This window comes from Coregonus clupeaformis, chromosome 37 (genome assembly GCF_020615455.1).
Source record: "Coregonus clupeaformis isolate EN_2021a chromosome 37, ASM2061545v1, whole genome shotgun sequence".
Lineage (NCBI taxonomy): Eukaryota > Metazoa > Chordata > Actinopteri > Salmoniformes > Salmonidae > Coregonus > Coregonus clupeaformis.
The window spans coordinates 19,001,754-19,028,594 of NC_059228.1; the positions used below are offsets into that span (position 1 = coordinate 19,001,754).

The window sequence follows — 26,841 nt, forward strand, 5'->3', positions numbered from 1 at the left end:
ATTGTTAAAGAAAGTATCAGTGTCTGTGTGCATTCCTGTGTGGTTGAACCCCTCTCTCATTATTAGTGTGATGCTAAGAGAGGCATGCTGCTCTGTTAGTTAGAACACTCTCTGGGGCTCTAGCTGGACCACACTGACTGGACTTTCACTGCACTGTTCAGCACCACCGCTCACATCCCAACCAATCAGACACATGCACACACACCTCTGTTGGCTCAGTCCTCTGGAAGGATTTATGAGATAAACACCATCTCCGCTGTTACTATGCTACAGTAGGCTACAGTACATGGGAGTCACCTGCTTGTTCTTGATCAAGAGTCGAATGGCACACTGACGCCTTTACTGGCCACCTCCTTCCTTATTCCCTCTCCTTCCCTCTCCTTCCCTCCTTCCTTCCTTCCCTCTCCTTCCCTCCTTCCCTCCTTCCCTCTCCTTCCCTCCTTCCCTCTCCTTCCCTCCCTCCTCCCTCCTCTCGCTCTCTCTCAGGAGTATGTGTTGGCCCATACTGAGATGCCCACGACTCTGGAGGGGGCGGAGGGAGCCATAAAGAAGCAGGAGGACTTCATGACCACCATGGACGCCAACGAGGAGAAGATCAAAGCCGTGGTGGACACCGGACGCAGGCTGGTCAGTGATGGAAATGTCAATGCTGACCGCATCCAGGAGAAAGTGGACTCTATTGATGAGAGGTATTGAATGCTTTGTTAAAAGCGCTATACAATTTGATTGATTTATTGTGTATGTGGAGAACTAAATGTTGTTTATTCCAGTGACGATTATGTCAGCAACGTTACATGTATAGAACAAATTGAATTACACACATAGAATAAATTGTATTTATGGCACTTGTCATGTTTGCTTAACGTCATCTAGGTGTTAAAATAACCTATACATTGGCCTCCCGAGTGGCTCAGCGGTCTAAGGCACTGCATCCCAGTGCTAGAGGAGTTAATACAAACCCGGGTTCATTCCCGGGCTGTGCCACAACCGGCCGTGACCAGGAGTCCCATAGGACGGCGCACAAGTGACTCCTTGCACTCTAGTGACTTGTTGTGGCGGGCCGGGTGCCTGCGGGCTGATCCCAGTCGCCAGTTGAACGGTGTTTCCTCCGACACATTGTTTCGGAGGACACATGACTCCACCTTCGCCTCTCCCGGGCCCATTGGGGAGTTGCAGCGATGAAACAAGATCGAAAATGACCTATAATATTTTTTAAACAGCTGTTTCTGAGCTGTTACATCTCTCATGAGCTGTTAAATCTATCATGTTTTAACCCCTGTCCTTCTGTCTGTGTGTGTTTGTAGACATAAGAAGAACCGCTTGGCCGCCAGTGAGCTTCTCTGTAAGCTGAAGGATAACAGAGACCTGCAGAAGTTCCTCCAAGACTGCCAAGAGGTGACACACCCCTCACCTACTTCCCCCCACCCCCACTGCACCTCACCCATATATGCCAGCTAGGACTACCCCAACACACCCCAACACGCCCTGCTGCCTCCTACTGCCTGTATACAGGAGATGGAATTAATAAGTCATTGCGGATGGTGCCAAGCGTTGGTTGTGTGGGTCCGTCTGTGTGTGTGTTTCTGTCTGTCTCACTAACTGGCTCTCCGGTGTGTGCAGCTGTCCATGTGGATCAATGAGAAGATGCTCACGGCTCAGGACATGTCGTACGACGAAGCCAGAAACCTCCACAGCAAATGGCTCAAACACCAGGCGTTCATGGCTGAGCTGCAGTCCAACAAGGAGTGGCTGGACAAGATCGAGAAAGTCAGTAACTTAATGACGAATGTCTTCTCTTTTGATCTCTTTGACAATTTCGTTGCACATGTCCCCTCTCTGGAGTTTTGTGTGATTGTTTGTTTTGTGAGTGTGTGTGTCCCTAAAACTCTGTGTGTGTGTTTTCCCCCCATGTAAAGTAGTTATTTTTTTAGCTTGTTGCTGATGCTTACACTCCCCACTTCCCTCCAGTCTGATAAGAACAGCCCTCTCCTTTGGATAATTTAGTCCTAAATGCAGAGCAATCAAGTCATAACAACCACGTGGGCTATTTAAGCAATAAGGCCTGAGGGGGTGTGGTATATGGCCAATATACCATGGCTAAGGGCTATTCTTAAGCACAACGCAACGCGGAGTGCCTGGATACAGCCCTTAGCTGTGGTGTATTGGCCATATACCACAAACCCCTGAGGTGCCTTATTGCTATTATGAACTGGTTACAAACATAATTTGTTTTTAGTCCCATCCTTCAGCTACCCTCAACCCCTCTCATCTACAGTGAGGGAAAAAAAGTATTTGATCCCCTGCTGATTTTGTACGTTTGCCCACTGACAAAGACATGATCAGTCTATAATTTTTATGGTAGGTTTATTTGAACAGTGAGAGACAGAATAACAACAACAAAATCCAGAAAACGCATGTCAAAAATGTTATAAATTGATTTGCATTTTAATGAGGGAAATAAGTATTTGACCCCTCTGCAAAACATGATTTAGTACTTGGTGGCAAAACCCTTGTTGGCAATCATAGAGGTCAGACATTTCTTGTAGTTGGCCACCAGGTTTGCACACATCTCAGGAGGGATTTTGTTCCACTCCTCTTTGCAGATCTTCTCCAAGTCATTAAGGTTTCGAGGCTGACGTTTGGCAACTCGAACCTTAAGCTCCCTCCACAGATTTTCTATGGGATTAAGGTCTGGAGACTGGCTAGGCCACTCCAGGACCTTAATGTGCTTCATCTTGAGCCACTCCTTTGTTGCCTTGGCCGTGTGTTTTGGGTCATTGTCATGCTGGAATACCCATCCACGACCCATTTTCAATGCCCTGGCTGAGGGAAGGAGGTTCTCACCCGAGATCTGACTGTACATGGCCCCGTCCATCGTCCCTTTGATGCGGTGAAGTTGTCCTGTCCCCTTAGCAGATAAAACACCCCCAAAGCATAATGTTTCCACCTCCATGTTTGACGGTGGGGATGGTGTTCTTGGGGTCATATGCAGCATTCCTCCTCTTCCAAACACGGCGAGTTGAGTTGATGCCAAAGAGCTCGATTTTGGTCTCATCAGACCACAACACTTTCACCCAGTTCTCCTCTGAATCATTCAGATGAGATTGACAGTTATTTTGTGTTTCTTCCATTTTCGAATAATCGCACCAACTGTTGTCACCTTCTCACCAAGCTGCTTGGCGATGGTCTTGTAGCCCATTCCAGCCTTGTGTAGGTCTACAATCTTGTCCCTGACATCCTTGGAGAGCTCTTTGGTCTTGGCCATGGTGGAGAGTTTGGAATCTGATTGATTGATTGCTTCTGTGGACAGGTGTCTTTTATACAGGTAACAAGCTGACATTAGGAGCACTCCCTTTAAGAGTGTGCTCCTAATCTCAGCTCGTTACCTGTATAAAAGACACCTGGGAGCCAGAAATCTTTCTGATTGAGAGGGGTCAAATACTTATTTCCCTCATTAAAATGCAAATCAATTTATAACATTTTTGACATGTGTTTTTCTGGATTTTTTTGTTGTTATTCTGTCTCTCACTGTTCAAGTATACTTACCATTACAATTAAATAATAAATAATAAATAATATGCCATTTAGCAGACGCTTTTATCCAAAGCGACTTACAGTCACGCGTGCATACCTTTTTTTTGTGTGTATGGGTGGTCCCGGGGATCGAACCCACTACCTTGGCGTTACAAGCGCCGTGCTCTACCAGCTGAGCTACAGAGGACCACAATTATAGACTGATCATTTCTTTGTCAGTGGGCAAACGTACAAAATCAGCAGGGGATCAAATACTTTTTTCCCTCATTGTTTCTCCGAAGACTATCCAGTTTTGATATATTTTTGCCATATATTTTTCAGCTGTGCTGTTTCACAGAAGTTCTGAACCTATATACATTTTACAGACACAGTATATTTTACATTAGTTGTGTTGTTATTTTTAGTACCACCCTTCAGCTCCACTCAACCCCTCCCATCTATCTCTGAACACCATCCAGTTTTGATTACTATTTGCCATATATTTTTCAACTGTGCTGTGATGTTTCACAACATTTCTGAACCTTTCTATTCTCATAGTTTCTTCAGATTTTAAGTTAAAGAAACATATTTGCTATGAGTATTATTATATTATTGATCGATTGACTGACTTTTTATATCACCCAGCAGTGCTATTGGCAGAGTTAGCTCCAGGTAAATTCTACAGTCGTTCCTGAACCTGCGACCAAAAACAAGCTACTTATGGACAGTACCAAAACAAATGATCTAATGATTCGGTCTCTTCGCAGCAAAAACGGGACGGTTGTATCCCCCATATCTATAACATTCTATTGGCTGCAAAAATGTTGTATAATAATTTAAATTGAAAAACTAAGTTTTGAATCCAACGTCGTTTTGTTTATCAGTTCATAAACCATGTGCCATGGAATCAGTACATCGAAAATCTCTTCCCAACTATTTTGCAATCTATATGGCACAGCTGTCATTTTTTTGTCCTTCAGTGAAACTGGTATACTTTTTTATCAAAATTTTCTTTAACCAATTTTTGTCTTTAATGCTGGGCAGACAGAATTTCCTTACTTTTTCCCTCTTCCACTTGCCTCTTAAATTTTTGCGGTAATGCTGCAATTAATTGGTTGTAATTTTGAGTGGAGCAGACATTTCCAGATATTTTTGTTAGCCACATGTATGACATAACGCCACCAGTTCTATTTATGGTAACAATTACTAAGATTTTACCATAAAAAAACAAAATCTCCAAAGGTGTATATATTTTTTTAAATCAATTAGTATATTTGAGTTCAACTATTATTTGTTGTAATATATTTTCTGTATTTTCTGGTGGATTAAACTGAAATTGCAACTCACTTTCTATGGCTTTTTAAAAAAATAGTGATATTTTGGAGATTTCATTTTAAATAACCAAACATGAGTTTGTAAACTGAATAAAGGGAAAAAGGCCATTCTTGAACATGAGGTGAGACATTCTTACTAATCTGCTAGAGAACCAGTTCGGATTTAAGTATAACTTTTGGATGACTGAAGCCTTTAGTGAGAGGCCTAATGCTTTAATATTTAATTATTTCTGCCCTCTGAATTCATATTCATTATATAAATAGGCCCATTTAATTTAGTCTGGCTTGCTGTTCCAAATAAAATGGAATCTTTTTTCCTCATATAATAAAAAAAACAAGTCGCTAGGTGTAGGCAAGGCCATAAGCAAATAGCTAAACTGAGATATGACTAATCAGGGTGATTTTTCCACAAATAAACAGGTTCTTTCCTTTCCATGGTAGCAAGATCTTATCTATTTTTGCTAACTTTCTATTAAAATGTATTGTAGTGAGATCATTTCTTTCTTTCGGGATATGAATACAGAGTATATCCACTTCACCGTCAGACCATTATATTAGTAAACTACACTGTAATAGTTGTATTTTTTAGTGATCCAATACGTAATATAGTACACTTATCATAATTTGGTTGTAATCCAGAGCGGTTAGAAAAATTATCTAGATCCTCTGAGGCTGTAGAGGGATCAACATTTTGGATTTAAAATAACATGAATCATCAGCGTACAATGACAACTTTGTTTTTAAGCCCTGGATTTCTAGCCCCTTGATATTATTGTTGGATCTGATTTTAATGGCTAACATTTCGATGGCCATAATAAATAGATATGCCGATAGTGGACAACCTTGTTTTACTCTTGACAGTTTAATATTTTCTGAGAAGTAGCCATTATTTACTATTTTACACCTAGGGTTACTAATACATAACTTTAACTCATTGTATAAGAGATTCTCCAAAATTGAAATATTCCATGCAATTATATTTAAATTCCAGTCTTACTTTATCAAAAGCCTTTTCAAAGTCTGCTATGCATACCAGGCCTGGTTTCCCAGATGTTTTAGTGTTTAATTGTTTCCAGTACTTGTCTTATATTATCTCCAATGTATCGTCCATGTAGAAAACCTGTCTGATTTTAGGATTAATAATATCCGACAATACCCTTTTAATTCTATGCGCTATGCATTTAGCTAGAATTTAAGCCCTGGAGTTTTCCCGGATTTACAGGTTAAGTGATTAACCATTAAGCGTAGTTGGATTAAGTGATGTTCAAATCTATTCAAACAAATGAGAAGAGAATCCTATGAAAAGTATTGTGAGCATTGCATTGTGAAAGGCAATTACTTTATGTGAAAGGTATTTCTAGAGGAATCACTGATTAGGTTTGGTGAAAAGGTTACTGTGTGATTTTGTGTGGTACTTAGTCAATTGAAAATGTGCTTAAAGTTTTGAAAAACAGCCTTTTTGATGATATGTTTTGAGTTTTGTACTAAGAGTTATGACATTTTACCATGTGAAAATGGTACCAAAGCGATAAAAAAAAAAGCGGTAGTATATTTGCTTTAAGTGGAATTAATTTCAAAACAAGCTTTCAGCAGAAACAGCGCAGTAGCTCTGCAGACTAGAATGAGTAGTTTGATAGTTCAGTATTGACGGCTTGTTGCCGAGAGCAGTGTCACATTGCTCAGGTCCGATTGAAAGATTTGACTGAATCATTGTCTTCCTTCCTGAATGGCATTAGTGTAGCTCTATTATCTCCATAATGTCCTAACGTGATTCTCTCCCACCGAATCCCAGGATGGAATGCAGCTGATCGCTGAGAAGCCGGAGACTGAGGCCATGGTGAAGGAGAAGCTGGCAGCGCTCCATAAGATGTGGGATGACCTGGAGTCCACCACCCAGACCAAGGCCAAGTGTCTGTTTGATGCCAACAAGGCCGAGCTGTTCACCCAGAGCTGTGCCGACCTGGACAAGTGGCTGGTGGGAGTGGATGGACAGATCCAATCAGACGACTACGGCAAAGATCTGACCAGTGTCAACATCCTGCTCAAGAAACAACAGGTGCTGACTACTGGAGCTTGAATTGTTGTATGTCTCAGTTATGTTGTGCCACCATACTACTTATTTTCCTGACTCCTTTGTCACACGCATGGACAGGTAAAATACAAATTTCTGTATAATTTTAAATCATGGTTTCATATTAGGTAAAAGCCACTGTCAGGAATTGACCTCAGGATGAATTCACTTGCATAGCCAAACGATATAGCCAAACGATGAGCTAAATGTTAAGCCTGATATTGTTTTCACTTTTACTTTAATTATGTAATTATGTGAAGCGCAGAGTAAAAGAGTCCATCACAACATATGAAGTGTTGGCTCATAGTTCATTCATACTAGCGAGTGGAGTAGAAATGAGCAGACTAACCACGTTATGTAACAGCCCATGCTACGCACACACCAACACTACCCCCACCCATCCCATTACGTAATCTCTTCCTAGCCTTGATGTGTGAATAAGCCAGCTCGGTGTCTGTGAGATGAGCCCCCACTATGTGTGTGAGAGAGACTGGGAGAGAGACTGGGAGAGAGACTGGGAGGGAGTAAAGCAGAGAGAGCGATGGAGCGAAACAGTGTGCCTATAATATGAGGTAGAACTACAGTGGAACATGTTGATTGTATATGCGCGACAGTGAAATGAAAGGTTGTGCACCCATGGTATCCTTCGTGTAACCCAGACCCAAAATGTGTGCATGTGAGAGAGGGAGAGCATTTCCACTGTTTGTTTGATCTGGAAGAGGGAGAGCGAGCGAAAGAGAGGGCACAAACAAAACGGAGAGCTCTGGAACGCATGCTCTCAGTTGACCAGAGAGGGAGCTAGAGAGAGCTTGCTGTAATCCTGTCTCTTTCATTTCCTCTCCTCCTGGTGTGGTGTCCCTAGATGCTGGAGAGCCAGGTGGAGGTGCGTCAGAAGGAGGTGGAGGAGCTGCAGAGCCAGGCCCAGGTCCTCAGCCTGGAGGGGAAGGACACGGACGAGGTGGACGGCCAGCGCCGCATCGTGGAGAAGAAGTTCCAGCAGCTGCTGGACCCTCTGAGGAAGAGGAAGGGAAACCTCATGGCCTCCCGCGAGATCCACCAGTTCAACAGAGACGTGGAGGACGAGATCGTAAGTACATGAATCTATCGTAGTCGTGTGTCTGTCAGTGTCGGTGTGCGCATGTGTGTTTCAGAGAAAGAGTGAGAGATTATGTATGCCTGCTTGTGCAAGTGTTAAATGTATTTTTATGCAAATGTTTATAAGCTACAGTATACTGTGTGTGCTTGTGTGAAATGGCTGCCCTATGGCAGTGTGGAACAGCAGCAGAAGCTGAACAGCAGAGCAGCACCTTGTCTGAAGGGATTTAAGAATTTATTGGGGGGGGGGGCACCCGCTGAGAGTACTAGCAGGTGCATGCTTTCATAGCTGTGATGGTCTCTTTGTTAATGTAATGATTGTATTAACTCCATTCAGGCAGACAAGCAGGAGCAGGCCACGTGTTTTGACATGACTGGGTTGGGTCTCTGAACTGAAGTGTCTGCATCTGTGTATGCCATCAACTGGATTTAAAATGCTTACTTCAGTCAGTCAGAAGAAAAACCGCTTTGCCCAAGTACTTCCCTTATTTCAAGTGGTTAGTTGTGGTTAAGTTTAGATGCTGTCATTGCTTTTGCTACATCAATGTGTCAATCTTCCAAAATTATTCATACCTATATCTGTGTTTTCCTCTTAGCTCTGGGTTGAAGAGCGAATGCCACTTGCAATATCTACAGACCACGGAAACAACCTGCAAACAGTCCAGTTACTCATCAAGAAAAACCAGGTAAGAAACAACCTCTGTCAGTTTGAACCTTGAACAGTATTTCTATCTATAGAATATAGCTCTTAGCGTTTACAGTACTTCAATTAGAATCAGGGTGACCGATCTGTTTCTGTACCAGGTGACCTCATGTATTCTACTTTTAAAGCAGCTGACATCATTCTGACCTTCTGCCCTTTAACCTCTCCCCCACCAGACCCTGCAGAAGGAGATCCAGGGCCACCAGCCGCGCTGTGACGACATCTTTGAGCGGAGCCAGCAGGTCCTCAAGAATGACGACAACAGCCTCAGTGGCGAGGGGATCCGCCAGCGGCTGGCCGACCTGCGGCGCCTGTGGGCCCAGATCCTGGAGGAGACAGGCAAACGCCATGGACGACTGGAGGAGGCCCACAAGGCCCAACAGTACTACTTTGATGCTGCTGAAGCCGAGGCCTGGATGAGCGAGCAGGAGCTCTACATGATGTCAGAGGAGAAAGCCAAGGTGAGGGGCGCAGTGGGGCAGAGAGCATTTTTTTTTATATATGAGCAATCAGAATGAAGTTTGAATGTGAGGTAGGATGATGGTGATTGGGCCTGATAGGATGTATGATAATGGTGATTGAGCCTGATGGGATGTAAGATGATGGAGATTGGGCCTGATGGGAGGTAGGATGATGGGAATTGGGCCTGATGGGAGGTAGGATGATGGGGATCGGGCCCGATGGGAGGTAGGATGATGGTGATTGGGCCTGATGGGATGTAGGATGATGTGGATTGGGCGTGATGGAAGGTAGGATGATGGGGATTGGGCGTGATGGGAAGTAGGATAATGGGATTGGGCCTGATGGGAGGTAGGATGATGAAGATTGGGCATGATGGGATGAGCAGCTGTCTTTGGTAGAGGTACAATGTGTGTTTAGGTTAGGACTGGTGGGTTGCTCTTCAGTAGTTTGTTGGGATGGATCTTTAGGAGGGGCAGAGTTCAATAGGAACTGGGGTGTGGTTACAAGGCAAGCTGCTGGATAGGAAAAGGGCTGGTTGGTACTGGACAAGGGGTATTTCTGCACTTGGTAGGACAGTAAGTTGTTGGTATGTCAGGCAGAAGTGGGTCCTTGTCACAGAGAGAAACGAGGTGAAGGGTAAAAGACGTGTGCAGTGACCTGGGCAAACAGGGCCTTCTGACATGGTTGTGTGGCATGCTGGGATATTGGGTGTGAAAGGTGAGTAGGCAGAGAGTAGTCCTCCCGTTCATGTTTTCATGTCCTTTAGTAGGCTGGCTGTGTCCTTGACTCCTTAATATTCTCCTACCACAGGACTGGATCGCTGTGGGACTAGTCTATCTCTAATCAATAATGTGCCCTGTACACTGATTTGTATTTTTGATTGATTTAACCTTTATTTATCCAGGTTAGTCATATTGAGATGATAAATTAAATTTTCAAGAGATGCCTGGTCCAACCAAGACAGCAGCAGGGGGGGGGACAATGTTTGCGACAAATATCAGACATACTGTAACAACTTACAGACATAGACACACCATTCAAAAAATAAAATAATCACGTAGACAAACATACATTTAAATTACAGAAACATACAAGTGTCATAGATAAAAAATATATCATATGTACCACTGCATCAAGTCCTAATGTCAATCACATTCCTCAGTAGCATGTGAGTCAACCAAACTTGTAAACTCCTCCAGCTGGTCTGGAGAGAATTCCAAGAACACAGAGATGAGTAGCTAAAACAATTTTTGCCATGATCCGTTCTGATTTTAGGAACCGTTAAAAGTAAGTAGGAGTAAGACCGCGACTGTTATTTATTTTCTGACCTTATCAAAGAAGAACAGAGATAACGTGGCGGTTTTCCCAAAATTATAGATCATAGTATACCAAACTGTGCCTATGTACTGTCTGTGCAGTCACCGTCTGCTTCTGTACCTTGAATCCTCTCTCTTCTGTCTGTCTGTCTGTCTGTCTGTCTGTCTGTCTGTCTGTCTCTCTGTGTCTCTGTCTGTGTCTCTGTCTGTGTCTCTGTCTCTGTCTCTGTCTCTGTCTCTGTCTCTGTCTCTGTCTGTAGGATGAGCAGAGCTCTGTGGCCATGCTGAAGAAGCACCAGATACTGGAGCAGGCTGTGGAAGACTACGCTGAGACTGTCCACCAGCTCTCCCAGACAAGTAGAGGCCTGACGGCCGCCGCACACCCTGAAAGGTGAGGGGTCTCGGGCTCATCCTCAGGGTTAAAGACCCCCTCCAGTGAAATGTGGAAGTTTAAACCATAATCATATCCACCCATTTCAGACTAAAGAATGTTAAGGGTTTAAACCCAGCCCAGAGTAGTCAGAGACCAGACGCCTAACTTAAGATCACTGTAAGGTTCATCTCCACTCCTGCTGAGTTGAAGTAGGATTTAACCACCCAGAGATTTAAGGCTTGACAGTTTAGCATCACAGAAGAGAGTGAGGATAGGATCATGTGGCTCATGTATATCCTAACCCCCTCCCTGCTTCCTCCTCCTGCTGTGTAGTGAGCGGATCGGCATGCGTCAGTCCCAGGTGGATAAGCTGTACGCCGGGCTCAAGGACCTGTCAGAGGAGAGGAGGGGGAAGCTGGACGAGAGGTTCCGTCTGTTCCAGCTCAACAGGGAGGTGGATGACCTGGAACAGTGGATCGCTGAAAGGGAAGTGGTGGCTGGGTCACATGAGCTGGGACAGGACTACGAACATGTCACGGTATGTAGTGCAGCCATGCCCCTTATGTTCCCCTGTTGCCAGAGTATCTAGCGGAATATGTCCGTTCTCACTTTGCTGTGATAATATCCCTCTACAGATGCTGCAGGAGCGTTTCCGTGAGTTTGCTCGCGACACAGGCAACATCGGTCAGGAGCGCGTGGACACCGTCAACCAGTTGGCGGACGAGCTCATCAACTCGGGCCACACCGACGCAGCAACCATCGCGGAGTGGAAGGACGGGCTGAATGAAGCATGGGCCGACCTGCTGGAGCTAATCGACACACGCACGCAGATCCTGGCAGCGTCCTTCGAGCTGCACAAGTTCTACCACGACGCCAAGGAGATCCTCAACCGCATCCTGGACAAACACAAGAAGCTGCCTGAGGAGCTGGGCCGAGACCAGAACACAGTGGAGACCCTGCAGAGGATGCACACCGCCTTTGAACATGACATCCAGGCCCTGGGGACACAGGTATGACAATAACGGCAGCAGCCAGAAAGACCAAAATACCTACTATGGCAGTTAACCAGCAGCATACCACCCTGCATCCCACTGCTGGCTTCCCTCTGAAGCTAAGCAGGGTCGGTCCTAGTCGGTCCCTGGATTGGAGACCACATGCTGCTGGAAGTGGTGTGGGAGTGCCAATAGGAGGTACTCACCCCCCCCCCAAAAAAAAAAGTTTCCAATGCCTCAGGGCAGTGATTGGGGACATTGCCCTGTGTAGTGTGCCATCTTTTGGATGGGACGTTAAATGGGTGTCCTGACTCTGTGGTCACTAAAGATCCCATTTGTACTTATCGTAAGAGTAGGGGTGTCTTGGCTAAATTTCCAATCTGGCCCTCATACCATCATAGCCACGTAATCATCAGCCTCCAATTGGCTCATTCATACCCCCTCATTTCCCCTGTAACTATTCCCAGGACGTTGCTGTAAATTAGATTGTGTTCTTGGTCAAACTACCTGGTAAAGTAAGGGGGGGGATAAAGCAGTTCTAATACAGCCTAAACAAATTATGCAGCTATAAGGTGAATCTCTCACAGATTTGTAATGTAAATCATAGACAAGACTTGTAAACATTTAGTATCTGTCTACCCATATTTGTCTCTTTCCCTCCCCAGGTGAGGACGTTGCAGGAGGATGCTGTGCGTCTGCAGTCTGCCTATGCCGGAGACAAGGCTGATGACATCCAAAAGAGAGAGGGTGAGGTGCTGGAGGCCTGGAGGACCCTGCTGGAGGCCTGCGACGGCCGCAGGGTCAGACTGCTCGACACCGGCGACAAGTTCCGCTTCTTCAGCATGGTGCGAGACCTCATGCTCTGGATGGAGGACGTCATCCGCCTCATCGAGGCTCAGGAGAAGCCAAGGTACTGTGAACCTGACGGGAAACAGTTTTGCCTCAGACTGATATTTTTTTTTATAGCTTGCCATTATTTCATTGCATGTCTTTTCTCCTACCGACTCTCCAACAAAAGCCAGAAAACAAGGTGCGAATAATCTTTGTAGTTTTCTGTAAGCAGCTTGTGGTCGACAGCTCGCGTCCGGATTTATGTATCTAATCCTCAGTGTTCTGTGCTGATTGTTGTGATTTACAAAGTTATCCTCACTAGCTCACCCTAAAAAACCCTCTGTATTAAAACCCCCTAAGGTTGATGTCGGCGCCCCCGTGAAAATTGAATTAGCATAATACAAAAATCCCCATCTGTCAGTTTAAGCTATAGATTTGCATTGAATGCGTCTCAATCCACAGCATCCGCCTATGTTGCACTTCCGCAAATGCGGTGAAAGGTGACAGAGCTAGAGCGATGTTTGTCAGACCATGAGACATCCCGAAAATAATCTTCTCACAAAATTGTTTTTAGCGTCTGAACGGTTTGGCCTACAAAGTATGCCTTGTTAAAAGTTCATTTGTGGAATTTCTTTCCTTCTTAATGCGTTTAAGCCAATCAGTTGTGTTGTGACAAGGTATACAGAAGATAGCCCTATTTGGTAAAATACCAAGTCCATATTATGGCAAGAACATCTCAAATAAGCAAAGAGAAACGACAGTCCATCATTACTTTAAGATATGAAGGTCAGTCAATATGAAGTCAATATGAAGAACTTTGAAAGTTTCTTCAAGTGCAGTCGCAAAAACCATCAAGCGCTATGATGAAACTGGCTCTCAGGAGGACCGCCACAGGAATGGAAGACCCAGAGTTACCTCTGCTGCAGAGGATAAGTTCATTACAGTTACCAGCCTCAGAAATTGCAGCCCAAATAAATGCTTCACGGAGTTCAAGTAACAGACACATCTCAACATCAACTGTTCAGAGGAGACTTTGTGAATCAGGCCTTCATGGTCGAATTGCTGAAAAGAAACCACTACTAAAGGACACCAATAAGAAGAGACTTGCTTGGGCCAAGAAACACGAGCAATGGACATTAGACCGGTGGAAATGTGTCCTTTGGTCTGGTCCAAATTTGAGATTTTTGGTTCCAAACGCTGTGTCTTTGTGAGACGTGGTGTGGGTGAACGGATAATCTCTGCATGTGTATTTCCCACCGCAAAGCATGGAGGAGGAGGTGTTATGGTGTGGGGGTGCTTTGCTGGTGACACTGTCTGTGATTTATTTAGAATTTAAGGCACACTTAACCAGCATGGCTAGTTTTGACCGGTACTGTATATTGTATATACTGTATATATTTATTTACTTTGATACTTCAAGGGGTCTTCAAAATCAAATAAAAGAATGATCCTTGGTATGTCCTTCTTTTAACAATTCCATGTAGCTTAGTAGTACCCCCCCCAGCTTAGACAGGGCTTAGACTCTTATGGGTTAATGCTGTAGTTGTGGCGCTGTACTGTAGCAAGGTTTTCTGCGGCTCAGGTTTTCGGCAGATGGCTCAGCTGAATGTATCCCACCCACAGTTGGTCCTTTTTATAGCAACTGGAAATGCAGCTGCAGAAAATGGTGTATACTCAATGCCTCCCTGAATGTCCTCTCCTCTCAGGGAGACAGCAGCACACCAAGCCCTTATCTGGCTCTGGTTTCAGCTGTAATTGTGATCGTCACCAGGGTCGACAAGGCCTCCATTATCTGTGCCTCTCAGCTGAATCTCAGCTAGCAGCTTACCATGGAGACCGAGAAGGAAAGAGAGAACAGGAGGAGACAGAAGAAAAGAGAGACAGGAGGAGACAGAAAGGGAAAGAGAGAGACAGGAGACAGAGAAGGAACGAGAGAGACAGGAGGAGACAGAAAGGGAAAGAGAGAGACAGGAGGAGACAGAAAGGGAAAGAGGGAGACGGGAGGAGACAGAAAGGGAAAGAGGGAGACAGGAGGAGACAGAAAGGGAAAGAGGGAGACAGGAGGAGACAGAAAGGGAAGGGAGAGACAGGAGGAGACAGAAAGGGAAAGAGAGACAAGAGGAGACAGAAAGGGAAAGAGAGACAAGAGGAGACAGAAAGGGAAAGAGAGAGACAGGAGGAGACAGAAATGGAAAGAGGGAGACAGGAGGAGACAGAAATGGAAAGAGGGAGACAGGAGGAGACAGAAAGGGAAAGAGGGAGACAGGAGGAGACAAAAAGGGAAAGAGGGAGACAGGAGGAGACAAAGGGAAAGAGGGAGACAGGAGGAGACAGAGAAGGAAAGAGAGAGACAGGAGGAGACAGAGAAGGAAGGAGGGAGACAAAGAAGGAAAGTGAGGAGACAGAGAAGGAAAAGACAAGCGGGAGAAAGAGACCGACAGACAGACGCAGGGTGCTAATGATGATGTCAGGTAAAGGGCAAGAGAGAAACAGGAGGAAAAGAAAGGAGAGAGAAAGATGCATTGGCTAATGAGGTGAATGGTGAAAAAAGCAGGTGGGAGAGAGAAATTGAGAGATTTGGTTTATGTCAGTAATTGCATTGCTCTGTTTCCACTGTCTGAAGGAGTGACACCCTATCCTGCCTGGTGTTTAGTCTGACATTGGCATGGTCCCAGGGGGTCAGGGTAATCGGACAGATCCCTGAGGGGGGAACATCATTATGTGAGCAGCTGTAGTCCACTGAAATGCACTGGGTGTTAGGTCATCCTGTCTTGACTGTATGTACCTGTGGTTTTAGAAAACGTACACTAGCATGGCAACTAGCAATGTAAGTAGCATTTCATGGGTCATTTAAACCCCTGGTAACCTAACCAAAGGACATTGGGACCTTGGTATGTTCAGTGTGTGTGACACACCTCTAATTGTGTTGTTGTGTCACTCCTCTAATTGTGTTGTTGTCAGTCCTCTAATTGTGTTGTTGTCACTCCTCTAATTATGTTGTTGTGTCACTCCTCCAATTGTCTTGTGTCACTCCTCTAAATGTGTTGTTGTGTCACTTCTCTAATTGTGTTGTTGTGTCCTCAGGGACGTGTCATCCGTGGAGCTCCTGATGAACAACCACCAGGGCATCAAGGCTGAGATCGACGCCCGCAACGACAGCTTCACCAACTGCATCGAGCTGGGCAAGTCCCTGTTGGCACGGAAACACTACGCATTAGAGGAGGTGAGGGACCAACAATGTCATAACACCCTCACAGAGACCGTTACTTCCCCCTCCTCCGCTCTCTGTTTCGGTCTTTTGCCCCAGTCTCCGGATGGCTCCCTCTGGTGTTGTGGTGCGTCATTAAATGTATGGTGTTGGTAGCCTCAGTTAAAACTCAATTTCCCTTCCATTTTCAGATCAAAGAGAAGTTACTACAGTTGACGGACAAGAGGAAAGACATGATTGACAAGTGGGAGGACAGATGGGAGTGGCTAAGATTGGGTAATTCTATCAAATAGTGTTCAGTCTGTTGCACCGTATTGGCTACTGTGTCACCGTTACTTTCTACTGCCGTGTTGTCTGACTAGCTGTGTCTCGGCCCAGTTCTGGAGGTGCACCAGTTTGGCAGGGACGCGGGTGTGGCCGAGTCGTGGCTGCTGGGCCAGGAGCCGTACCTGTCCAGCAGGGAGATGGGTCAGAGTGTGGACGAGGTGGAGAAACTCATCAAGAGACACGAGGCCTTTGAGAAGTCAGCTGCCACCTGGGAGGAGCGCTTCTCAGCGCTGGAACGGCTGACTACGGTGAGAGGACAGGGGGTGCTCACAACTCACAGGGCTGTCAGTCATACAATAACTCAATTTAGTTTTTAATTAGATTAGGCATCCATCCCCAATTCTCTCATCTCATTTGTCTGTCAGTCAAATTGACTTAATGAAATTACTTGAATTGATCAATTTCAATCTGACTAATTCGGTTGGTCATTAATGATTTGTGTGTCGGTTTGTGATGTAGATGGAATTACTGGAAGTGAGAAGACAGCAAGAGGAGGAGGAGGGGAGGAGAAATCCCCCACCTGCAGAGACCCAGATGGACCAAGCATTGCCACAGCAGAGGTGAGAGAAAAGCCTGGAGCGCCATACTAAAATGTTGTTTGGTCTGTTTGTCATGACTTATTTAGTGTGTCTGTTCTGTGTCTGTGTTTAGACTGAGCAGCCATGCTGTATTCTGGTGTTATGATTGTCCCAGTGTGTTTATAAATACTATAAAGAATTTCGCACAGTATTATATAGAGCCATAATCGCATTGGAACTGCCATCTCCAATTACTCAAGTAAACCGCAACATTACCTTGAAAAACATTATAGCTTAATAGGGACTGTGAAATGACACACACAGACACACTCTAACACACACAATCTACACACACACATTATTCTTTAGTTGTTTTGTTGGTATATGGTTGTATTTTTTTTTTTTGTGACTGTCCTTGTCTATCAGTGTATCAGTGTTTTGTTACTTGTCATGTTTTTTGAGAACCCCGGGAAGAGTAGCTGCTGCTTACTTTGTGCACTTACATCATATTGCTGAGTCTACCTTTAAATATGGTGTTTGAGACTGACTGTTGTCTGTGTGTGTTGTCCCTACAGGGAGGGTGAGCAGGTGTCTCAGAACGGACTGCCATCGGACCAGGACTCCCCTCGGGTTAGTTACCGCTCCCCAGCCTATCAAAAGTACACCAGCTTTCAGACCCGCTGGACTGGGACTGGGGGCAAGAACGGCGGGCGGGCCGGACCGTGACCCCCAACACCCCCCCCAAGGGGAGAGGACTGTTCCACACTTATTCCACATTTACCATTTAGCCTTATCCTAAATCAGTTACAAAACACTATACTTATCCTAAATCAGTTACAAAACACTATACTTATCCTATATCTGTTACAAAACACTATACTTATCCTATATCTGTTACAAAACACTATACTTATCCTACCTTGAGTATTTCTTTTTCTTTATTTGCATAATGCGATTTAATGCAAATTAGCTTTGCTGATTGCAGTTTCCTGTATTGCCGTTTTCTATTCACCTAATCTTATTTTATCACAGCGGATGTTGCAGGACTGAACATGGCTAAATGCAGTAGCAAGGGTACTAGATTATCAGAGTTGTTTTGGTCAATAGGATAGTTATTAATGCTTTAATCTTTTATACTTTCATATTGCTTCAAACTGACTGGTGCCTTTATTGATAAACACTACTGAGGACTACTGAGGACTGCTGAGCACTGGACCTGCTCTGCAGTAACTACATGGTAGCTGCAGCTACATACTGGATGATTAACTGATCAGATATAAGCAGAGCAAAGATTAAATGGGAAGGTGAAAATAAGATATTAAACCATTTTGGATGGTAGGGGACCAGATATAAAGTTGAAAGTTGAGTTAAGCAACCCTATTTCAAAAGCAGTACAACATTTCCAAAATCTCAATTTTGAGATTGAGCGAAGGATTTAAAAAAATAAGTGAATACATTATTACATTTGATTCCTAGTAGATTGAAATGATCTATTGGCTGATGGAAAGAGAAGCATAATGGGACACTACAGCACTAAGTATTCTAGAATGAGAATGATCACTGCATGAGTGTGTATGTATGCATGTGTGTGTGGGAATGAAAAAGGACCCCCCCTCCCTTGTGTAGACTTCTATTTGTATATTTTCTTTATTTCCTGTCAGGTTTTAGTATTTTATTCCCTCTTTTTCCTTCCCTCTCTCCCTTTTCTCTTCTATCCCTTTTTTACTTTCTCTCTTCCCCCTCTCAGCTCGACACTCCTCTCCTCCTATCTCCGTCCCTGATGATAATACTGTTTATGTACGTTATTATTTACAAACTTACCATGTGGAACCTGAATAACTGACAGACAGACGCATTTTGCCGTGACTTAAATCGGTTACTTAGTAATGCAATTAAATCATATTCTTTAGTCCTCTCAGGTTACAAGTTGCCCCAGATCAAATCAACCAGGTCTCTTGCAAAATAGATTTTTTATCTCAATGACTTACCTGAATAAATACAAGTTAAATAAAATTCAAGAGAATATGAAATCAAAAGTAGTGAGTAGCTACTGTATCTTCCTCAGATGTCCATAATCTTCACCCCCGTCCAGACAGCACATACAGTATGTCATACCGCTATCATACAGTGCCATCTCAAATACCATTTCACTATGTATGATTCATTTCACTATGTGGAAGGGATATTCATATCACTTCACCGTCTTAATTCTGTTTTTGGATTGTTCCAGTCGTGGCAAGTGTGTGTGTAGAGGGGTGTAAGCACATTCCTATCAGTCATTCATTGGTCCTCAATAGATCTATGGTACCTGCCTTAACGTTCTCATATCATTTTTCATGTCACTGTAGCTCTGTGTATCGGATCTTCATTTCCTCCCTGGTTTTTTTTTTTTTTAGTCATTTAGCAGACGCTCTTATCCAGAGCGACTTACAGTTAGTGAATACATATTTTTTTATACTGGCCCCCCGTGGGAATCGAACCCACAACCCTGGCGTTGCAAACGCCATGCTCTATCAACTGAGCTACATCCCGGCCGGCCATTCCCTCCCCTACCCTGGACGACGCTGGGCCAATTGTGCGCCGCCCATGAGTCTCCCGGTCGCGGCCGGCTGCGACAGAGCCTGGATTCGAACCAGGATCTCTAGTGACACAGTTAGCACTGCGATGCAGTGCCTTAGACCACTGCGCCACTCAGTGATTATGTTACGTGTTGGTCCACCCTTGAATCATTTCACCCTTGAACCCACCCCACTAACACACTTTCCCCAATAAAACCTTGTTAGTCAGTCACTTCCCATGTCCTGTTTGTGTTGTCCTTGTGCTGTCTGCAAAATAACCCTGTTTCTGTCCTCATGTCTTATGTTGGTATGTTGTTTTACATGTCATCATTGTTGTTAATCACCTTCCACTTTCAGTGACAACTGTTATTGTTGTTTTCTCCTTGTGTATTTTCTATGGTTTCATCCCAGGGTTGTTTTATACACATTCATGTGCAACACATTTGCATTTCATTTTTAATGTAATTTTATTGTAGATATAATTTATCCAGTGGACGTCTGACATTAAATCTACAGTATTTTATTTTGGTGTAAAAAGGCACCCATCCTAACTGAGAGAGGTCAATGTTCTAAGATTAGTGTGTGTAGTTCTGCATAAGGCTAATTTACATTTTACATTTTAGTCATTTTAGTCATTTAATTTCTAAGGTAACTACAGTTACTACTATCAAAATGATCCTCCAAGTCAATCAAAGTTGATCTGAGAGTATTTACCTAGAGGCGATCAGTCTAGCTATATTAATATTATCAGTTTGGAGAGCGTATTTGAGGGAGAATTTGGGTGCAGATGTGAATATTAATAATATAATTCCCTATATGAGTGTCAGCCCAAGCGAAAACTATTTGAGCATTTACCCTGAACATTTAACAAAGCGGTGATGACAGATATCACTCCCACGTTGCACCAATCGAAGGCTGCAAAACCTGGCAGCGATGCAGTCCTTCGTGTCCAGTATTGGTCCAGCCAATGGCAGGATCTCTGTATAAGCATCCAGGATTTGTCCATCGCCTGGCAAGCTCTCAGTAAAAGTGTCCACGATTGGTCCAGCCTTGAAGAGCTCAGTAATGGGTAATACGTTGGAGTGGGTGTGTTGTGAAATAATAATATTTTAACTGGCCAATTTTGCATTGCCCTTCACTTTACAATAATGAAACAAATGTCAATAATGAGTTCAAACAATTTGTGTTAATTGTTTGGGATTTTGGTTTGGCCTTTCGCTCCCTTTCTATCTCTCTATTCAACAGTATTTTGTGTGGCAATGTGGTGTGCATGTCCTAACCTCTGATCTGTGCATGTCTTTGAAATGCTCTCTCTCGCTGTCTCAGCTGAACCCCGGCCCACTTTAATCAATCCCATAATCCAAAGCTCTTCTAGATAAAGGTTGACTGAGGTGGCTTACAGATTTTTACTGCATTTGCAAACGTCTCCCTCCTCTAACCAAGCTTAGATTATCGGAATCTGAGTTAGTCAAACAGTGAGTCATTGCAGGTGAGATTGAATCAAAGTGTGTTAGTGTAACCTCATATCAGATGGCTGTTAGTCTAGAGTCAGAGAGGTTCATGGTGAATCAGTCAGATTGAATCGTTGGAGAGTCAAGTTAGAGTAAAAGTCACAAAAAATAAGTCTCATAGAGGGCACTTGATGTCAGAGAGAAAGTTGGAGCGATCCAGTGGGAGGGTTAGAGAGAACAGTCAGAAAGAGACTGAGATGCAGTTAAACAATTGATTAGTTTCACCTCAGGCACTGAACTCTAAGAGCTGAGGACCTATATGGAGCTGAGGACCTATAAGGAGCACAGAAACACATAGGGGCATTATAGCCAGAGGATGGAGAACAAAATGCACTGTACCTATCCAAAGGCTCTTTTATGAAGTCACTTTTCCTCATCAAATGGAATTGAGGTGACATTGTGTTGAAATATTTATTTCTCATTTACAGTACAATAGTTGTAGAGAATACCACTTTCAACTTACCGTGCGTTTGGAAAGTATTCAGACCCGTTGACTTTATCCACATTTTGTTATGTTACAACCTGATTCTAAAATTGATAATTGTTTATTTTCCTCATCAATCTGCAACAAATACCCCATAATGACACAGCAAAAACAGGTTTTTAAACATTTTTTTGCAAATGTATTAAAAATTAAAAACTGAAATATCACATTTACATAAGTATTAAGACCCTTTACTCAGTACTTTGTTGAAGCACCTTTGGCAGCTTTTACAGCCTTGAGTCTTCTTGGGTATGACGCTACAAGCTTGGCACACCTGTATTTGGGGAGTTTCTCCCATTCTTCTCTGCAGATCCTCTCAAGCTCTGTCAGGTTGAATGGGGAGCGTCACTGCACAGCTATTTTCAGCTCTCTCCAGAGATGTTCGATCGGGTTCAAGTCTGGGCTCTGGCTGCGCCAGTCAAGGACCGAAGCCACTCCTGCGTTGCCTTGGCTGTGTGCTTACGGTCGTTGTCCTGTTGGAAGATGAACCTTCGCCCCAGTCTGAGGTCCTGAGCGCTCTGGAGCAGGTTTTCATCAAGGAGCTCTCTGTACTTTGCTCCGTTCATCTTTCCCTCGATCCTGACTAGTCTCCCAGTCCCTGCCGCTGAAAAACATCCCCACAGCATGATGCTGCCACCACCATGCTTCACCGTAGGGATGGTGCCAGGTTTCCTCCAGACGTAACGCTTGGCATTCAGGCTAAAGAGTTCAATCTTGGTTTCATCAGACCAGAGAATCTTGTTTCTCATGGTATGAGAGTCCTTTAGGTGTCTTTTGGCAAACTCCAAGCGGGCTGTCATGTGCCTGTTACTGAGGAGTGGCTTCCGTCTGGCCACTCTACCATAAAGGCCTGATTGGTGGAGTGCTGCAGAGATGGTTGTCCTTCTGGAAGGTTCTCCCATCTCCACAGAGGTACTCTGGAGCTCTGTCAAAGTGACCATCGGGTTCTTGGTCACCTCTCTGACCAAGGCCCTTCTCCCACGATTGCTCAGTTTGGCCGAGCGGCCAGCTCTAGGAAGAGTCTTGGTGGTTCCAAACTTCTTCCATTTAAGAATGATGGAAGCCACCTTGTTCTTGGGGACCTTGAATGCTGCAGAAATGTTTTGGTACCCTTCCCCAGATCTGTGCCTCGACACAATCCTGTATCGGAGCTCTACGGACAATTCCTTCGACCTCATGGTTTGGTTTTTGCTCTGACATGCACTGTCAACTGTGGGACCTTATATAGACAGGTGTGTGCCTTTCCAAATAATGTCCAATCAATTGAATTTACCACAGGTGGACTCCAATCAAGTTGTAGAAACATCTCAAGGATTATCAATGGAAACAGGATGCACCTGAGCTCAATTTTGATTCTCATAGCAAAGGGTCTGAATACTTATGTAAATAAATGGTATTTCTGTTTTTTATTTTTAATACGTTTGCAAAAATGTATGAACCTGTTTTTGCTTTGTTATTATTGGGTATTGTGTGTAGATTGATGAGTAAAACAAGCAATTTAATCCATTTTAGAATAAGGCTGTAACGTAACAAAATGTGGAAAAAGTCAAGGGGTCTGAATAATTTCTGAATGCACAGTAACTATACTTGTCTTAAAGCCATGTTGTCATATAGCAGTCAAAGGGAATGCACTAAATGTTTCTACACAGCCTCTCATCCTGCATGAAGCTTTATCCAACTCTCTGACTTCCAGCTCCACTGTGTGTGTTGCCCCAGCCTTCTCTAATACTTGTTTCTAACAGGACAACGGGGAGGAAAGTGACATTGTTAATGGGGTGGAGGAGCACAGCCCGGGCGGGTCGCCCAGTGAAGCATGCAAGGTCAAGCCCAGCCAGGCAGCCACACTCCCGGCCAAGTCCCAGGACTCAGCCCCAGCCAACCAGATGGAAGGCTACCTACACCGCAAACATGAGTGGGAGGGTCACAACAAGAAGGCATCCAGCAGGTACACACACACACACACACACACACACACACACACACAGAGATACATACATACATACATACATATTTCACATACACACGCACATTGGAACATACAGGCAAATACACTACATGACCAAAAGTATGTGGACACCTGCTCGTCCAACATCTCATTCCAAAATCATGGGCATTAATATGGAGTTGGTTCTCCCCTTTGCTGCTGTAACAGGCTCCACTCTTCTGGGAAGGCTTTCCACTAGATGTTGGAACATTGCTGCGGGGACTTGCTTCCATTCAGCCACATGAGCATTAGTGAGGTTGGGCGATTTAGGCGTGGCTCGCAGTCATCCCAAAGGTGTTCGATGGGGTTGAGGTCAGGGCTCTGTGCAGGCCAGTCAAGTTCTTCCACACCGATCTCGACAATCCATTTCTGTATGGAATTCGCTTTGTGCACAAGGGCATTGTTATGCTGAAACAGGAAAGGGCCTTGCCCAAACTGTTGCCACAAAGTTGGAAGCACAGAATCGTCTAGAATGTCATTGTATGCTGTAGTGTTAAGATTTCCCTTCACTGGAACTAAGGGGCCTAGCCCGAACCATGAAAAACAGCCCCAGATCATTGTTCCGCCTCCTCCACCAAACTTTACAGTTGGCAAATGCATTGGGGTTGGTAGCGTTCTCCTGGTATCCTCCAAACCCAGATTAGTCCGTCAGACTTCCAGATGGTGATGCGTGATTCATCACTCCAGAGAACGCATTTCCACTGCTCCAGAGTCCAATGGCGGCGAGCTTTACACCAATCCAGCTGATGCTTGGCATTGCGCATGGTGATCTTAAGCTTGTGTGCGGCTGCTCAGCCATGGAAACCCATTTCATGAAGCTCCCGACGAACAGTTCTTGTGCTGAAGTTGCTTCCAAAGGCAGTCGTTAGTGAGTGTTGCAACTGAGGACAGACAATTTTTATGCCCTACGCGCTTCAGCACTCGGCAGTCCCGTTCTGTGAGCTTGTGTGGCCTACCACTTCGCAGCTGAGCTGCTCCTAGATGTTTCCGCTTCACTATAACAACATTTAGTTGACTGGGGCAGCTCTAGCAGGGCAGAAATTTGACTAACTGACTTTTTGGAAAGGTGGCATCCTGTGATGGTGCCACGTTGAAAGCCACTGAGCTCTTCAGTAAGGCCATTCTACTGCCAATGTTTGTCTATGGAGATCGCATGGCTGTGTGCTCGATTCTTTGGTTGAAATAGCCAAATCCACTAATTTGAAGGGATGTCCACATACCTTTGTATATAAAGTGTATATTCCTGACAAATTATTTTGCTGGCACTGCACTGACAACTTTTTGTGTATGGCGTTTCAGATCCTGGCACAATGTGTATTGCGTGATCAACAACTGGGAGATGGGCTTCTACAAAGACCATAAGAGTGCCAGCCAGGGGATCCCTTACCACAACCAGATACCCATCAGCCTGAATGACGCTGCGTGTGAGGTCGCCCTCGACTACAAGAAGAAGAAACATGTGTTCAAACTGAAGTGAGCACTGAATAGCTCCCTCTGTGTCTTGCATTATCAGAAGATGAGGTATTACATACTGTAGCCAGTAGTACGCTTGACTTAGTACTCAACTGTTTTTATTTTCCTTTTACAGAGCTACAGATGGGAATGAGTATCTCTTCCAAGCCAACGATGATGTAAGTTTGTTTAGCTATACATTTGTACAGTGTATGTGAGTGACGTTCTTCCTGTGAATATTGTTTACTTTACTATATTTAGTCCTTATCTCTATGTGGATGGCGTGGATGTCTGAATGTCGATGTATTGGTATGATCTGTGATGTGTGTCTGTCCTGATAAATCCTCGTCTGGGCCGCAGGAGGAGATGAACTTGTGGATGCAGGCCATCTCCAACGCTGCGTCCTCTGATAAGACAGAGATGACCCCCAGCAGCCATAGCACCCCCACCTCCAGCCGAGCCCAGACCCTGCCTGCCTCCGTCGCCCTGGCAACCGAGTCCAGCCCTGGCAAGCGTGAGAAGGACAAAGAAAAGCGCTTCAGCCTTTTCAGCAAAAAGAAATAGATCTTCCTCCTCCTCAGCCCCCCCAATGCCATTCCTCTTCTTTCCCCTACTCCTCTTCCTCTTAAAGCCAGACTCCAGCATGCAAGCTCAGAGCCAAAACTCCACACTCTGTGCCTAACAATCCTACAGCCGGGCTCAGAGGTCAAATACAATATGCCGTTTTTCTTTTTTGAAGATAAGGAACAAAGAAAAATTATGTTAAGGTAGATATGATGCTTTGGGCAGCTGCCATTGTAAACCATCCAGAAGTCACCGCTGAAAAACAGGATAGGGTTTCCAGTTAAGATTTCTTTGTATATTCTCTCGGTTTTCCTGCTTTCTCATTTCTCTGCTTTTCACTTGTTGCTTTGGTTGTTTTTCCCCAGTTCTTTTTGTAATAGTATGTAGTTTCTAGGGTCTGTCCTCAGTTTTGTGAGGCTATCTTTGAAAGATGACATTCTTGCGGTTGAAAAGCAAAGTCAGCGGTGCTTTGAACTGTGTGTATAACTTGTCTATAACAAACAATTAAAAACCTGTTTAATTTCACTTACTAATAATAAGCTCTACAACCATTATAAGCTTCAATATAGTCTCATTTTATGCCCTAAAACTTAGTATGACACATTAATTGGGATGAAAAAAACGGGATAATATTCTCAGTCACTGTGACAAATTTTAGTCATATGGGTTCCAGATATTGGACTTTCAAGAAGCAAATGGTGCGTTCACTTGCCACATCATCATGTTGATGTAAAACGCATCATCATGATGATGTGACACTTTGCTTCTTGAAGGCCAATATCTTGAAAACTTGACTGCTGACATGCAAAACATTTTGGGACTGTATCAACATTGGACTAATGAAAAAAATACAAAAATCTAGTTTTTGGGTGGAGTTTTCCTTTTAAGTTTCAGTCATGTTTTTTTGTGTTTTTTTGTACAATGTTATCGTATACTACTCCGGCTCAATAAATTACTAAGACCAGTCAGAATGTTGGATATCCATGAAGGACTACAACACAGATTAAGGTTTATTTCTGTAATTTTTCAAAACATTATTCTGTCCTTTTGATTTGTTTTCCTACGTATTTGAGTTGCATTATAATGTATGTTTAAAAATGTATTGAGTTCAAAGTATAAAAATGTAATGTACAATACAATAAACACTTTAAGCATTGTTGTTAAGTGGAAAAGTGGATTCTAAAGCATTTACTGGAATAGGTAATGTTATGGGAAAATGGTTGCTTGCTTTTGTTGGCTATAGCACTGCATATTATACTTTTTGCTACATTCTCTGGCTATTTGATAAATAGTGTGCTTTTCTCTGTCACTAACTATTGTAATGAAATATGTCTTCATATTGCACAATCAACAATGCCATGATGGGAGAAAGCTTGTTTTCCATAGCAGGTTCTCTAGGTATGTAGTTTAATATGGACCAAGGTCACAGGTAGATGGAACTGTACCTGTAGACTTTTACCCTCTCTGTTAAATATGTGCAAAGCCATTAAATTGCTTTTAAGATTACATCTGTCTCTGTGTTTTCAGTACTACAGCTTCACCCCA

At 44.0% G+C, this 26,841-nt stretch overlaps 1 protein-coding gene across 2 annotated transcripts in view; it reads left to right on the plus strand.

Moving 5' to 3' along the window:
- The window catches only part of LOC121553365 (spectrin beta chain, non-erythrocytic 1), a 107,877-nt gene extending 81,834 nt beyond the window's left edge, over window positions 1-26,043 (plus strand). For both annotated transcript variants that reach the window (XM_041866419.2, XM_041866418.1), the window contains 20 exons: window positions 487-689; window positions 1,305-1,395; window positions 1,621-1,767; window positions 6,640-6,903; window positions 7,781-8,005; window positions 8,610-8,699; window positions 8,893-9,177; window positions 10,755-10,885; window positions 11,201-11,405; window positions 11,503-11,877; window positions 12,525-12,769; window positions 15,775-15,913; window positions 16,090-16,174; window positions 16,277-16,473; window positions 16,685-16,785; window positions 17,319-17,373; window positions 23,039-23,241; window positions 24,580-24,753; window positions 24,869-24,911; window positions 25,093-26,043. In XM_041866419.2, the coding sequence (XP_041722353.1) occupies window positions 487-689; window positions 1,305-1,395; window positions 1,621-1,767; window positions 6,640-6,903; window positions 7,781-8,005; window positions 8,610-8,699; window positions 8,893-9,177; window positions 10,755-10,885; window positions 11,201-11,405; window positions 11,503-11,877; window positions 12,525-12,769; window positions 15,775-15,913; window positions 16,090-16,174; window positions 16,277-16,473; window positions 16,685-16,785; window positions 17,319-17,373; window positions 23,039-23,241; window positions 24,580-24,753; window positions 24,869-24,911; window positions 25,093-25,296 (3,462 nt within the window). In that variant the 3' untranslated portion in view covers window positions 25,297-26,043. The remainder of the gene's footprint in view (window positions 1-486; window positions 690-1,304; window positions 1,396-1,620; window positions 1,768-6,639; window positions 6,904-7,780; window positions 8,006-8,609; window positions 8,700-8,892; window positions 9,178-10,754; window positions 10,886-11,200; window positions 11,406-11,502; window positions 11,878-12,524; window positions 12,770-15,774; window positions 15,914-16,089; window positions 16,175-16,276; window positions 16,474-16,684; window positions 16,786-17,318; window positions 17,374-23,038; window positions 23,242-24,579; window positions 24,754-24,868; window positions 24,912-25,092) is intronic.
- Window positions 26,044-26,841: the final 798 nt, after the last annotated feature.